The sequence below is a fragment of the Sus scrofa genome, chromosome 16 (assembly GCF_000003025.6).
Source record: "Sus scrofa isolate TJ Tabasco breed Duroc chromosome 16, Sscrofa11.1, whole genome shotgun sequence".
Classification (NCBI taxonomy): Eukaryota; Metazoa; Chordata; class Mammalia; order Artiodactyla; family Suidae; genus Sus; species Sus scrofa.
This window is the reverse complement of record NC_010458.4, coordinates 55,699,669-55,715,124: the sequence shown is the minus strand read 5'-3', so window position 1 is coordinate 55,715,124 and position 15,456 is coordinate 55,699,669. Positions and strand designations below refer to the sequence as shown.

Here is a 15,456-nt window from a genome sequence, read left to right as displayed (position 1 = left end):
GACCGATGGGGAGTTCCAGTGAGATGCAGTGGGTTAAGGACCTGACTAAAGTGGCTCAGGTCGCTGGGAGGTGCGGGTTCCTCTCTGGCCTGGTGCAATGAGTTAAGGATCTGGCATTGCCACAGCTGCAGCGTAGGTCACAGCTGCAGCTTGGATTCAGTCCCTGGCCCAGGAATTTCCATATGCTGCAGGTGTGACTATTTAAAAAAAAAAAAATTTAAGTAGACTAATGGAGTTCCTGGTGGCCTACCACTTGAGGATCTGGCATTGTTATTGCTCTGGCTTGGGTCACTGCTGTGACACAGGTTCAGTCTCTGGCCTGGGAATTTTGTCATGCTGTGGGTGTGACCAAAAGAAGAGTATAACAACCATATCATTATCACAACCGAGAAACACAATAATTTCTTAATATCACATAGCCAATTATTGTTCAATATTTTCAGTTTTCTCTGTTGCCTTATAACTGTCAGAAAATAGTAGTGTTTTACTTGTTTGAATCAGAATCCAAACTAGATTCACCTTTTGCAACTGGTTGATTTCTTCTCGTTTTTTGTGGTTATATACATTTCAGGTGCCAGTGCTATAACTGGACATCTTGTACACTGCACAGTGATCCCTACCGCAAATGTAGTTGCTATTCATCATCACATGGTTGACCCCCTTCACCCGTTTCACCCTCCCATCAACCCCCTTCCCCTCTGGTAACTACTAGTCTCATCCCTGTATCTGTGAGTTTGTTTTGGTTTTGTTTTGTTTGTTCAATTTTTTGACATTCCTCATATGAGTGAAATCATTTGGAATTTTATCTTTCTACTTCTTATTTTATCTAGCATAATATCTTCAAGGTCCATCCATGTTGTCACAAGTGGCAGGATTTCATGCTTTTTATGGCCAAGTGGTAGTATTTCTTTATCCATTCATCCATCAGTGGACACTTAGGTCGATTCCATATCTTGGCTATTGTAAAAAATACTGCAGTGAACATAGAGGTGCATATATCTTTTTAATTCATGTTTTGTTGTTCTCTGGATAAATACCGAGAAGGGCGTAGCTGTGGTGTCTTAAATTTTTTTAAGCTATGGTTTTCCTTTGCATCTCTAGCTCATTTTTCCCCAGTTTTATTGAGAAATAATTGGCATACATCACCGTATAAGTTGATGACATGCAGCATGATAGTTTGATTTGCTTATATTGTGAAATGATTAGTGCAAGAGACTCAGCTAGCATCTATCTTCTCATAAAGATAAAATTAAAAAAAGAAAGAACAAAGGAAAAAAATTCTTTTTGTGTAAAGAAGTCATAGGATTTATTCTCTCAACAACTTTCCTGTTATCACACAGCAGTGTGAACTACAGTCACCATGCTGTACGTTACACCCCTCATACTTACTTACCTCAAATCTGGAAGTTTGTACCTTTTGAACACTTTCATCCAGCTTCCCCCCTCCCCACTTTCTGGCTCTGATAACCACAAGTCTGATATACTTTTCTAGGCATTTGTTTTGTTTTTAGGTTCCACATATAAGTGAGATCATTCAGTGTTTGTCTTTCTCTCTCTGACTTTTCTCACCTCATATAATGCCTTCAAGTTCCATCCTTGTTGCAAATGGTAAGATTTCCCCTTTTATGGCTCAGTAATATTCCACTGTGTGTGTGTGTGTGTGTGTGTGTGTGTGTGTGTGTGAGTGTGTGATTATTCATCCATCCATCTGTGGACACTTCGATTGTTTCCATTTCTTGATTATGCTGTTATGAACATGGAGGTGCAAATATCTCTTTGACATGGCGTGTTAATTTCTTCAGATATATTCTCAAAAGTGGAATTGCTGGATCATATGGTACTTTTTTTTTATTTTAATGACTTTTTTCCATTATAGCTGATTTACAGTGTTCTGTCACTTTTCTACTGTACAGCAAGGTAACCCAGTCATACATACATATATACATTCTTTTTCTCACATTATCCTCCATCATGTTCCATCATAAGAGACTAGATAGAGTTCCCAGTGCTATAAAGCAGGATTTCATTGCTTATCCATTCCAAATGCAGTAATTTGCATCTATGAACCCCAGACTCCCAGTCCATCCCACTCCCTCTCCCTTCCCCTTGGCAACCTCAAGTCTGTTCTCCATGTCCATGATTTTTTTCCTGTGGAAAGATTCATTTGTGCCGTATAGTAGATTCCAGATATAAATGATATCATATGGTATTTGTCTTTCTCTTTCTGACTTATTTCACTTAGTATGAGAGTCTCTGGTTCCATCCATGATGCTGCAAATGGCATTATTTTTTCTTTTTTATGGCTGAGTCATATCCATTGTGTATATATACCACATCTTTTTAATCCGTTCATCTGTCGATGGACATTTAGGTTGTTTGCATGTCCTGGCTATTGTGAATAGGTACTTTTACTTTTACCTTTTTTTTTTTTTTTTTTTTTTTTTTTTTTTTTTTTGCAGACACTCTTGTGGCATGTGAAAGTTCCCAGGCTAGGGGTCCAGTTAGAGCTGCAGCTGCTGGCCTATATCACAGCCATAGTAATGCCAGATCCAAGCTGCATCTGTGACTTAAACTGCAGCTCACAGCAACGCCAGATCCTTAACCCACTGAGCAAGGCCAGAGATCAAACCCTCATCCTCATGGATACTAGTTGGAATCTTAACCCACTGAGCCACAATGGGAACTCCCTATTTTTAACTTTTTGAGGAGCCTCCGTACTATTTTCCAACCCCATCAACATTGCACAAGGGTTTTGTTTTCTCAACGTCCTCACCATCATTTGTTATCTCCTGTCTTGTTGATGATGCCATTCTAACAGGCATGTGGTTTTAATTTGTATTTCCCTAATGATTAGCAATGTTTGGCATTTTTTCACATACCTGTTAGCTTTTGTATATCTTCTTTAAATAAATGTCTATACAGATCCTTTGCCCATTTTGTTATATTTTAAATTTTTTATTGAATTATTATTGATTTCCAATGTTGTGATCATTTCTGCTTTACATCAAAGTGATTTGGTTATACATATACACAATTTTATGTGGGTTATTTGTGGGTTTTTTGCTTTTGAATTGTATGAGCTCTTTATGTATTTTGGATATTAACTCCTTATCAGATCTATGGTTTGCAAACATTTTTCCCATTATGTAGGTTGTTTTTTTATTTTTATGGTTTCTTTTGCTGTGCAGAATCTTTTTAGTTTAGTGTGGTCCCACTTGCTTATTTTTTTTTTTTTAATTTTGTTACTTGTGCCTTAAGTATCATAGCCAAAAAAGTCATTACCAAGACCCATGTCAAGGAGCTTTATTCCTGTTTTTTTAATAGGAATTTCATGGTTTCAGATCTTACATTTACGTGTTTAATCTATTTTGTGGTAATTTTTTATAAGTGGTATAAGATATAGGTCCAGTTTCATTCTTATTCATGTGAGTATGCAATTATCCTGGCACCATTTATTGAAAAGACTGTTCCTCCATTGAGTATTCTTGGCTTTTTTGTCAAACATTTGTTGACCATACATGTTTGGGTTTATTTCTGGGCTCTCAGTTCTGTTTCACTGGTCTATTTGTCTGTTTTTATGTCAGTACCATACTGTTTTGATGATTGCAGCTTAATAGTATAGCTTGAAACCAGGAAGGTGATACCTTCTGCTTTGTTCTTCATTCTCAGGGTTTCTTTGGGTCTTTTGTCGTTCTATATAAATTTTAAGACTTTTTTTTCTACTTTTGTAAAAAAAATGCCATTGGAATCTTAATAAGGATTGCGCTGAATCTATAGATGGCATTTGGCAGTATTGACATTTTAGCAATTTTAATTCTTCCAAACCAGTGAACACCAGATACTTTCCACTTATTTATCTCCTTTGATTTCTTTCAATGTCTTGTGGTTTTCATAGTAATCTTTCACCTCCTTGATTAAATTTATTCCTAAATGTTTTTGATGCTATTATAAATGGGATTTATTTATTTATTTATTATTCAGAAAACTCATTGTTAGTGTATTAAACTGCTACTGATTTTTGTATGCTAATTTTGTACCCTACAGCTTTATTGAATTTATTGATTAGGTCTAAGAGTTTTTTGTTGAGTCTTTGGGATTTTTATATATATAAATTATGCCATCTGCATGTAAAGATAATTTTACTCCTTCCTTTCAAATTTTTTTTTATCTTTTTGTCTTTTCTAGGGCCACACCTGCAGCATATGGAGGTTCCCAGGCTAGGGGTCTAATTGGAGCTGTAGCCACCAGCCTACACCACAACCACAGCAACAAAAGATCTGAGCTGCATCAATGACCTACACCACAGCTCATGGCAATGCCAGATCCTTAACCCACTGAGCAAGGCCAGGGATGGAACCTGCAACCTCATGGTTTCCTAGTCGGATTCGTTAACCACTGAGTGAGCCATGATGGAACTCCTCAAGTTTTGATATATCTTTTTTCCTGAGTGCTTCAACTAGACTTCTAATACATGTTGAATAGGAGTGGTGAGAGTGGGCACTCCTGTTTCATTGCTGATCTTGGAGGAAAAGCTTTCAGTCTTTTGCTATTGAGTATGATGTTAGCTGTGGGCTGTTATTTTGGCTTTTATTTTGTTGAGTTGGGTTTTTTCCCTATGCCTATGTTGTAAAGAGTTTTTACCATGAATGGATGTTGAATTTTGTCGAATGCTTTTTCTGCATCTCTAATTTTTTTCATATTGTTACTTAGATGTATTATTGATTTGCATATGTTGAATCATCTTTGGATCCTGGGGATAAATCCTATTGGATAATGGTGTATGTATCATTTTAATCTGCTGCTGAATTCACTTTGCTAATATTTTATTGAGAATTTCTGCATCTATATTAATTAGGGAATATTGGTCTATAGTTTTCCTAACTGATAGTGTCCTTTTCTGGTTTTGCTATCAAGGTAATACTGGCTTTGTAAAATGAGTTTGGGGAAGTATTCACTCCTCTTTGATTTTTTTTGGAAGAGTTTGAGAAGGATTGGTATTGATTCTTCTTAAAATGTTTGGGAAAATTCACCAGTGAAGCCATCTGGTCCTGAGCTATTTTTCTCTGGGAAATTTTTGATTGAGTATTCCAACTCTTTACCAGGAATTGGTCTGCTCAGATTTTCAGTTTCTTCCTGATGCAGTCTTGTTAAGTTGTATGTCTTTAAGAATTTTTCCATTTCTTCTAGATTTTTCAGGTTTTTCATGTATAGTTATTCAGAGGAGCCTCTTTTGATCCTTTGTATTTCTATATATAAAGAGTAATGTATCCTTCTTCATTCATAATGTTGTTCGTTTGGATTCTCTCTCTAATTTCCCTAGTTAGTCCAATTAAGGGTTTGTCAGTTTTGTTGATCTTTTCAAAAAACCAACTCTTAGTTTAGTTCATCTTTTCTATTGTTTTTCTCTTCTATTCACTTATGCTCTAATCTTTATTTTTTCCTTAATGTAGGTGCTTATTGCTATGAACTTCCCTTGTAGAAGTGCTTTTGATATATCCCAGAAGTTCTGGTATTTGTGTTTCCTTTTTTTTTTTTTTTTTTTTTTTTTTTTTTGGTCTTTTTAGGTCTGCATGTGCAGCATATGTAAGTTCCCAGGCTAGGGGTCAAATTAGAGATATAGCTGCCAGCCTATACCACAGCCTTAGCAACACCAGATCCAAGCCATGTCTGTGACCTATACCACAGCTCACAGCAACACTGGATCTTTAACCCACTGAGCGAGGCCAGGGATCAAACTCACATCCTCATGGCTATAGGTTGGGTTCATTACCGCTGAGCCATGAAGGGAACTCCCTGTGTATCCATTTTTTTAATTAAAGTATAGTTGACTTACAATGTTGTGCCAGTTTCTGCTGCATAGCATAGTGACCCAGTCATACATATATATACATTCCCTTTCTTATATTATCGTCCCATGGTCTTGCCCAAGGGACCAGATATAGTTCCCTGTGCTGTATGGTAGGACCTCATTGCTCACCCATTCTAAATGTAATAGTTTGCATCTACTAAACCCAAACTCCCAGTCCATTCCACTTGTGTTTCCAATTTAATTTGTCTCTTTTTATTTCACCTTTAATTTCTTCTTTGATCTATTTATTATTCAGGAGATTTTTTTAATTTCCGTCTATTTTTTAATTTTCCAGTTTTCTTCCTGTTACTGATTTCCAGTCTCTTGACCTTATGGTCAGAGAAGACACTTGATAGGATTTTAAGCTTCCTGAATTTGCTGACTTGTTTTGTGGCCTAACATGTGTTCTATCCTAGAAAATGTTCCATGTACACTTGAAGAATGTGTATTCTTCTGTTGTTGTGTAGAACATTCTGTGTATGTTTGTTACATTGGTCTACAGTGTTGTTCAAATCTGCTATTTCCCTTTATGATTTTTTTAGTGGATGATCTATCCATATTTGAGTGTGGGATATTAAAGTCCACAGCTTTATTTTATCCTGTTTATTTCTCCTTTCAGCTCTGTTAGTTTGTGCTTTATATATTTAGGTGCCCCAATGTTGGACACACAAATATTTATAATTGTTATAACTTCTCTCTGTATCAACCACTTTACCGTTATATAATAACCTTCTTTGTCTATTTCTAATGTTTTTCACGTAAAGTCTCTTTTGACTGATATAAATATAGCTACCTCTGCACTTTGGAGGAAGGGGGTGGTTACCATTTGCTTGAAAGCTTGAAATGTCTTTTTCCATTCCTTCATTCTCAGTCATTATGGGTCCTTAAGGCTATGGTGAGTCTCTGTAGGCATTATATCATTGGATCTTGTTTGTTTTATTCTTTTGGCTGTTGCATGTCTTTTTATTGGAGAATTTAATCTGTTTACATTTTTCGTGCTTTTTACTTTTTATTTTTTTAAGGATTTTTATTTTTTCCATTAGAGCTGGTTTATAGTGTTCTGTCAATTTCTTCTGTACAGCAAAGTGACCCATATATACACACACACACACACACACACACACACACACACACACACACATTCATAGACTTGGAGAATCTGTTTACATTTAAATTGATTATTGATAGGTAGGAACTTAGTATTGTCATTTTGTTCTTTATTTTGGCTTTTTGTAATCTGCTGTTCCTGCTTTCTTTTTTGTTGTCTTTGGTACTAGTTATTTTGACTTCTTTATCATGTTCTTTTGTATAATTACCACAGATTTTTCCCTTGTGTTACTATGTATCCAAGTAAGATTCCCCTTGTACTGCTGGCTGATTTCTCTTCAGTTATTTTAACCTATGGTTTTCCCTTCCATTTCTAGCTCTCTTTTTAGGTTTTATGAAAAAAACTATATGGTTTAAGAAATTATGGAGCATTTTCCATAGTCTGGTTTGTTTTCATATTGTGCACCTGTAGCTGTTTAACATAATCCTCTGTTCCGTATCTCCTATAAGTTGATAGTCGGAACTTGAGGCTTTTTAAGTTAAGCTTTGATTTTTTTATCTATGCAAACTTTTTTGAGGTAAAAGTAACATATAACAAGTATAAATATGATTTGACTTTGGTATATATTGCCACATGATGACTACCATAGGTCAAGTTAACATCTCTCATGTACATAGTTACACCGTTTTTTCTTGTGCTGAGAACCTTTAAGATATACTATTTTAGCAATGTTCAAATGTACAATACAGTATTATTAACTATAGTCACCATGCTGTCCATTATGTGCCATGACTTATTTATTTTTTAACTGAAATTTTGTACCTTTTGACTTCCTGCACCTGTTTGGTCCACCCTCCATCCCCTGCCCCTAGCAACCACCAGTCTCTTTCTGTAATGAGCTTGGTTTGTTGTCGCTGTTTGTTTTTGTTTCATAGATCTACATATAGGCGAGATTATACACTATTTCCCTTTCTTTGTCTGACTTATTTCATTTAACATAATGCCTCAAGTTCCATTCATGTTGTCAAAAATGACAGGATTTCACTCTTTTTTATGGCTGAACAATATTCCATGTCTTTTTTTTTATCCATTCTCCTGTTGATAGACATGTTCGTTATTTCTCTATCTTGGCTCTTAAACGTAATACTGTAGGGAGTCCTGTCATGGCTCAGTGGTTAAGAACCCGACCTGTATCCATGAGGATGTGGGTTTGAGCCCTGGCCTTGCTCAGTGGGTTATGGATCCAGCGTTGCCGTAAGCTGTGGTGTAGGTCACAGATGTGGCTCAGATGCTGCATTGCTGTGGCTGTGGCATAGGCCAGCAGGTACAGACTGATTCAACCCCTAGCCGGGAACCTCCATATGCTGCAGTTGCGGCCCTAAAAAGACAAAAAGACAAGAAAATAATAATAATACTGTAATGAACATAGGGGTGGGTAATATCTTTTCAAGTTAATGTTTTTGTCTTCTCCAGATAGATACCAAGAAGTGGAACTGCTGGCTCATATGCTAATTCTGTTTTTAATTTTTTGAGAAAGCTCCATATTGTTTTCCATCATAGCTGTACTGATTTACATTCCCACCACAGTGCACAAGAGTTCCTTTCCTCCACAGCCTCCCCAACATTTGTTATTTGTGTTCCTTTTGATGATAGCCATCTGTTCCATTTGATGATAGCCATTCCTTTTGATGATAGGTATGAGAAGATATCTCATTATAGGTTGAATTGCATTCCCCTGAAGATTAGTGATCTTTTCATGTATTATTGGCCTTATGTGTGTCTTCTGTGGATTTATGTCTATTCAGTTCCTTTGCCCATTACTTGAGTTCTTTGGTTTTGGGCTCTCAAGTGGTATGAGTTCTTCATAAACTGTGGACATTAACCCTTTATGAGATAGGTGGTTTGCAAATGTTTTCTCATATTCAGTAGGTTATTTTTCATTTTGTGAATGGTTTCTTTTGCTATGAAGAATCTTTTTAATTTGATGTAGTCCCACTTGTTGCTTTTTGTTTCTTTCGCCTTCAGTTGGGTGTCACATTCAAAAAATCTTTGCCACGACTAATGTCAAGGAGCTTACTGCCTGTTTGCTTTTAGGAGTTTTACAGATTCAGGTCTTATGGTTTTATGTTCAAGTTTTAATACATTTAAATTCATTTTTGTGAGTGGTATAAAATGGTTCAGTTTCTTTTTGTGCATGTGGCTGTCCAATTTTCCCAACACCATTTATGCAAGAAAGTGTCCTTTCACCCATTCCTTGCCTGTAACAATGTCTGTATCCTGGTTATGATGTCCTAAAGTTTTGTGGGATGTTATCATTGAGAAAAACTGGGTAAAGGGCTTGTGGGATCTTTCTGTATTATTTCGTACAACTGCATGTGAATCTATAATTTTCTCAAAATTAAAAGTTTAAAGAGAAAAAAAAAAGAAGCTGTCCTTTTCCCATTGTATATGCTTGGCTCCTTTGTCATAAATTAACTGAGTGTGCATGCTTAGATTTATTTCTGGGCTCTCTATTCTGTTCCATTGTTCTTTGTGTCTTTTTTTATGTCAAGCCTATAATGCTTTGATTACTATAGTTTTGTAATATAGTTTGAAATCTGGGAGCATGATGCCTTCTGGCATTGTTCTTCTTCTCAAGATTGCTTTGTTCAGGTTTTGTGGTTCCATGAAGATTCAAGGAGTGTTAGTTCTAATTTTGTGAAAAATGCCATTGGAATTTTGATAAGGGTTATATTGAATCTATAGATTGTTTTAGGTACTATGGACATTTTAGCAATATCTTCCCACTCATGAGCACGGAGTATCTTTCTATTTATTGGTGTCTTCTCCAGTTTCTTTCATCAGTTTCTTGTAGTTTTCAGTATGTAGGTCTTTCACATCCTTGGTTAAATTTATTTCCAGATATTTTATTTTTGATTTTTTTTAAGCAAGATATCTTGACAGGTGGTGCTATCTCCTTCCATCAGGAGACACCTAATGTCAGCTTGAATATTCTTCTGTGATTTGAGCAGCACTGATGCTCATTGCCTAGATTCATTAGGTCATGAGGGACTGCAAAATGATATTTTAATTCTGTCCTTGCTTCTTTATTATTTATTAGCTAGGATACTTTTATATAGAGATACTTTCTCAGTAACTCCTGGCTTATTTGAGGTATAGTTCAAATAAGAAAGAATAAATGCTTGATTATTTCCCTTTATTTACCAGTTTTCACCATAATGAGTTGGCTCTCTAGCATCCTCTACTGGTGATACATCAGTGTTTTGGGGTTTTTTTTTTTTAATTTATTATTTTTTTGAATATAGTTGATTTACAATTGTGTGTTAATTTCTTCTGAACAGCAAAGTAATTGATTTACATATATGTGTGATACATATTTTATATATACAATATATATATTCTTTTTTAATATTCTTTTTCAATGATGGTTTATCAAGGATATTGAATATAGTTCCCTGTGCTATACAGTAGGACCTGGCTGTTTCTCTATCCTATATACAATAGTTTGCCTCTGCTAGTCTCAAATTCCCAAACCATCCCATCTTCCCCCTGGCAGTCACAGGGCTGTTCTCTGTCTGACTATGTTTCTGTTTTGTAGGTAGATTCATTTGTATTATATTTTAGATTCCATATATAAATGATAGCATATGATATTTGTCTTTGTCTTTCTGACCGACTTCACTTAGTATGAAAATCCCTGGTTGCATCTGTGTTGCTGCAGAAGACATTATTTCATTCTTTTTATGGTTGAGTAGTATTCTATTGTATGCATGTGCCCCATCTTCTTTATCCACTCATCCATCAATGAATATTTAGGTTATTTCCATGTCTTGACTACTGTGAATAGTGCTGCAGTGTACATGGGTATGCATGTATCTTTTTGAATTATAGTTTTGGCTGGTTATATGTCCAGGAGTGCGATGGCTGGATCATATAGCAATTCTGTTTTTAGTTTTCTGGGGAACCTCCATACTGTTCTCCACAGTGACGGTACTTACATTCCCACTAACAGTGTAGGAGGGTTCCCTTTTCTCCATACCCTCTCCAGCATTTGTTATTTGTAGGCTTTTGGATGATGGCCATTCTGACTGATGTGAGGTGGTACCACATTGTAATTTTGGCAAATCGGTGTTTTTAAATACAGTTATGAACTCAGAGAATGAAATACCTCTAATATATCTGTTGAATTTATTATCTTCCCTAATAGTCAAATTGTCCTGTTTTTGGTCAGTGAAAGCCTCTTCAAACTGATTCCCAAATTCTTTTAACATGGCCCTAGTAGATTTTATTTCCTCCTTGCTCTCTGGTTTGATAAAGTGGCGAAGTCCCGTATTGTTCATTTCTTGCTCCAGCCATTTCTTCAAGGAGCCCTGATTCCTTTTAATGAGAAATCATATTTCAAGGCCACAAACCAGGCACTAGCAATTCTCTTTGCTACTGAGCTGGTCATTGTTTCTTGGAATTTTCAGGGAACAAGCTAAAAAATATGTGGAATTTTTTTCAAGATAAAATGTATCTTTCGTTCATCTCGACACTCCAATATCTCAAGATTTAAAAGAAGCTGCAGAGAATCCCCAAAGGTGACACACATAGTTAAGAATTTAATGTAGTAGGAACAGCAATAATAACAATGCCTCATATTTTTAAAGCAGCATTCCAATTAAAAATGTATGGCATCTCAGCGTTTTGTCTCATCTATCTTTATGACACCTCTCTGAGAAATTGAGGCTACCCTTGCTCTGTTTTACACTTGGGAAAGATGGAACCACGAGGAAGTGTGAGCTGGAACGGAATTGGGACTAACGTCCTTCATCTCCTTCCCCACTTTCCTATTTGTTCATGTGGCAAATGCAGGATTTTTATAGTTTTTGGATTCTGTTCCCCACCAAATTGCCACATAATTGGCAGGCTGTGTCCCCGTGCCTGCTTCACTTGGAACTCTCTGGAATCCTCAGTGAATGTACAAAGTGCCTTAACTAACACAAGCTGCTGCCTCCAGAATCTCTTTATAAATGAGCCACAGAACTTTGAGAGGTCTTTCTTCTAGCGAGTGAAAATAAATAACACAAAATATCGCAAGTGCATGCCGTGAACAGCAGGCTGAGGGGAACGGTCTCCTGTCCATTTCTCAAGGAAGCGCTGTGTTCGGTGCTTAAATGATTCATCCCTTCCCTCCCCATCAGAGGGGTCATTTTTGAAAGCCAGCTGTTCATTGCAAAGGTCTTTCCATCCCCACAGAGTACTCCTGTGTAAAGTTTCAAGGTTGAGTTCAGCTTGAAATTTGAATTTAATATTGTATGGAATCACAAGGAGAAAAGCAATCAGCCCGCCTGCTTGAGTGAGTTCTTTGAACTGAATCTGTATTACCGCAAGCACAAGTTTCTCGTTCCTGCTGGAAGGCTCTGGAGTAATCAAGTAAACTCTCTTGTCTCTCGCTCTGCCCCACCCCCTTCTATTTCTCAGTGTCTGTCGGGTTTGAATATGAGACCTGCCCCAGCCTAATCCTGTGGGAGAAAAGGACAGCTCTCCTCCAGGGATTTGAGCTGGACCCTTCCAATCTCGGTGGCTGGTCCCTGGACAAGCATCACATCCTCAATGTTAAAAGCGGTATGTGAGCCCATTTCCTTCCTCAAATCCAGCCTAGCCTCTCCTCTGGAACCTTCCCTCCAGCCTTGACATTTCAGGGGTAGCCCCCTCCCCTTCCCACAGCTATTTTTCATCAAATGCCCTGAACACTCATAGGTTTTCTTCCACCTTCTCCTAATTTTAAATGTCAGAGAAGGTTGAGCTGGTTTTCCCAGACCATCCACCTTAGCGTACCTCACAATTCTTCTTCAATTATTTCAACAAATGTTATTTTACCCAATACCATGACCTTGGCGTTTACCCATCCCATTACAGTGCTCTCAGCCCCATGAAGAAATTGGGGGGCTCCCCCAAGGTCGACATTTCCTACTGTTCCTCTTCTGTCACTTTCCCACACCCTCAGTAAGTCAACCGAAGTGTCCTCTCCAGAGGGCTGCAATAACTACCCCCATTTCCTGCCCCCAGGAATCCTACACAAGGGCACTGGGGAGAACCAGTTCCTGACCCAGCAGCCCGCCATCATCACCAGCATCATGGGCAACGGCCGCCGCCGGAGCATTTCCTGTCCCAGCTGCAACGGCCTTGCGGAAGGCAACAAGCTTCTGGCCCCGGTAGCTCTGGCCGTCGGCATTGACGGCAGCCTCTTCGTGGGTGACTTCAATTACATCCGGCGCATCTTTCCCTCTCGAAACGTGACCAGCATCTTGGAGTTACGGTAAGTGGCCACAAGGAAAACCTCCTTTGGCTGTGTTGCACCCATTGCTACAAAACTTCCTTGGGTAAACGGTGGCCGCATTGCGGGGGGCAGGGGGGTGCTCTCCAGAGAATACGTATTCAGTGGGATGGACTGAGGCTTGACACCTAGGCTTGGAGTCCAATAAGGCTTGCTCTGTGAATCTATAAACCACTACCTGTGTTTAGTATCGTCATTAACACCTGCCTTACAAGAAAGGCAGAAGCCTTGCATCATGGTGCTGGGGGTAAGAGCCAGAGAGCTGTAGCCCATGACACCTCCACATGTGGATCTGATACACACCAAACCAAGAAAGAACCACAATTTCTCACTGAGGGTCCACTTCACTAGTTTCTAAAGTAGCGCTTCTTAAAAATACACATTCCTGGAGCCCACTGCCAGAGGCACTGGCGCAATAAGTCTAGAGAAGGGCCAAGGTGTCTTTTCTCTCTGACTCACTTTGTAGAAGATTCTGCTCCACATCAAAGTTTAAGATCCACTAACCTTCATTTATGAATTCAGACATTTCTACTGAGCACCTGTACATGCTAGTTCTCTGTGAATTTTCTGGATCTTTGCACATTTGCTAGGATATGACTTAGAATTACTGCTCCAGGCCTTGCTAGGTTAACTTTCAGCCACCTCTAGTATACTCTTCCTAGCCATTGTTTGCTGCTAAGTCTGAAGTTCAGGTCTCTGTGCTGGACAAAAGCTCTCGGGAACTCTCTTTTCAAGAATCTCAAGCCTAGGAGTTCCCACTGTGGCTAAGTGGTAATGAACCCGACTCGTATTCATGAGGATGCAGGTTTGCTCCCTGGCCTTCCTCAGTGGGTTAAGGATCCAGTGTTGCCGTGAGCTGTGGTGTAGGCACAAATGTGGCTCAGATCCCACGTGGCTGTGGCTGTGCATAGGCCAGCAGCTACAGCTCTGATTCAAACCCTCGCCTGGGAAATTCCATATGCCACGGGGGCGGCCAAAAAAAAAAAAAATCGCAAAACTAGAGAGGGATCTTTAAGTAGAGAGAGAAATGCAATCTATCAACAAGGGAGAAATTTTATTTAACAACTATTTGGCACATATATACCATGTGTGGGACTGTCTGATGAGGGAGAAAAAAAAAATCTTGGGGCCAAGCAAAGCCCTCGCTGTTGTGCTGGTGGTCTGACTGGGAACTTCATACTAAATCATGTGGACAAATGAAAAGGTTTTTTTTCAAGTAGCATTAAATGCTGTATGGAACTGTGGTGCTGGGGAGAAGGGATGAGGAAGGTACATGAGGTAAAGTGGTCAGAGGAACCTCTCATACTGGGCAACATTCGAGAGGGGACCTGAATGACGAGGTCAGCCACATAAAGAACTGGGGGGAGTTCCCGTCGTGGCGCAGTGGTTAACGAATCCAACTAGGAACCATGAGGTTGTGGGTTCAATCCCTGGTCTCACTCCGTGGGTTAAGGATCCGGCATTGCCATGAGCTGTGCTGTAGGTCGCAGATGCAGCCTGGATCTGGTGGTGGTGTGGCTGTGGTGTAGGCTGGCGGCTACAGCTCGGATTAGACCCCTAGCCTGGGAACCTCCATATGCCGCCGGAGCGGCCCTAGAAAAGGCAAAAAGACCAAAAAAAAAAAAAAAAAAAAGAACTGGGGGAAAGTATTCCAGGCGGAGAGAAGTTGTGCCAAATCCCTAATATCAGGCACAGCCTGGTTATTCCGGGGACTGGTAGAAGTCCAGCATGGCTGGAGGGGGCTGAGCTAGGAGAATATGTCTTCGAGGAGGGGGCAGAGAGGTAGGTAAGGGGGCCAGTGCTTCAGGGCCTTCGTGACCATGGTGACACATGTGAATCATATTTTCAGAGCCATGTGCAGCCATAGGAGGTTGAAGTAGGACATGATTTGCTTTGCATTTTTTGAGATGTTTCTGGCTCTTGGAGGAAGAATGGTCTGTCAGGGTGCAAGAGTGGAGGCAAAAAAACCCAGAGGGAGGCTCTAGCAATTGTCCAGGATTTGGGTGATGGTGGCGTGGAATAGGGTGGTAGCAGGAAAAATGGAGAGCTTCTAATTGGGATATATTTTCAAGGTAGATTTAATAGGAAATGTTGATAGGATGTAGAAAAAAAATACAGAGAGAGAAGAATCAAAAGTGATACTAGGATTTTGACCTGAGCCGCTGAGTGTGAGGTGGTGTTTTCTGAAGCAGCTGCAGCTGGGAGTTCCCATTGTAGCACAGAGGAAACAAATCCGACTGG

General features: G+C 39.0%; 1 protein-coding gene across 1 annotated transcript in view; it reads left to right on the top strand.

Annotated features, from left to right (window-relative positions):
• TENM2 (teneurin transmembrane protein 2) overlaps window positions 1-15,456 on the top strand; it is a 3,459,878-nt gene that overhangs the window by 3,369,026 nt on the left and 75,396 nt on the right. Inside the window, 2 exon segments of the mRNA XM_021076712.1 lie at window positions 12,360-12,503; window positions 12,948-13,197. Coding sequence (XP_020932371.1) covers window positions 12,360-12,503; window positions 12,948-13,197 — 394 coding nt within the window.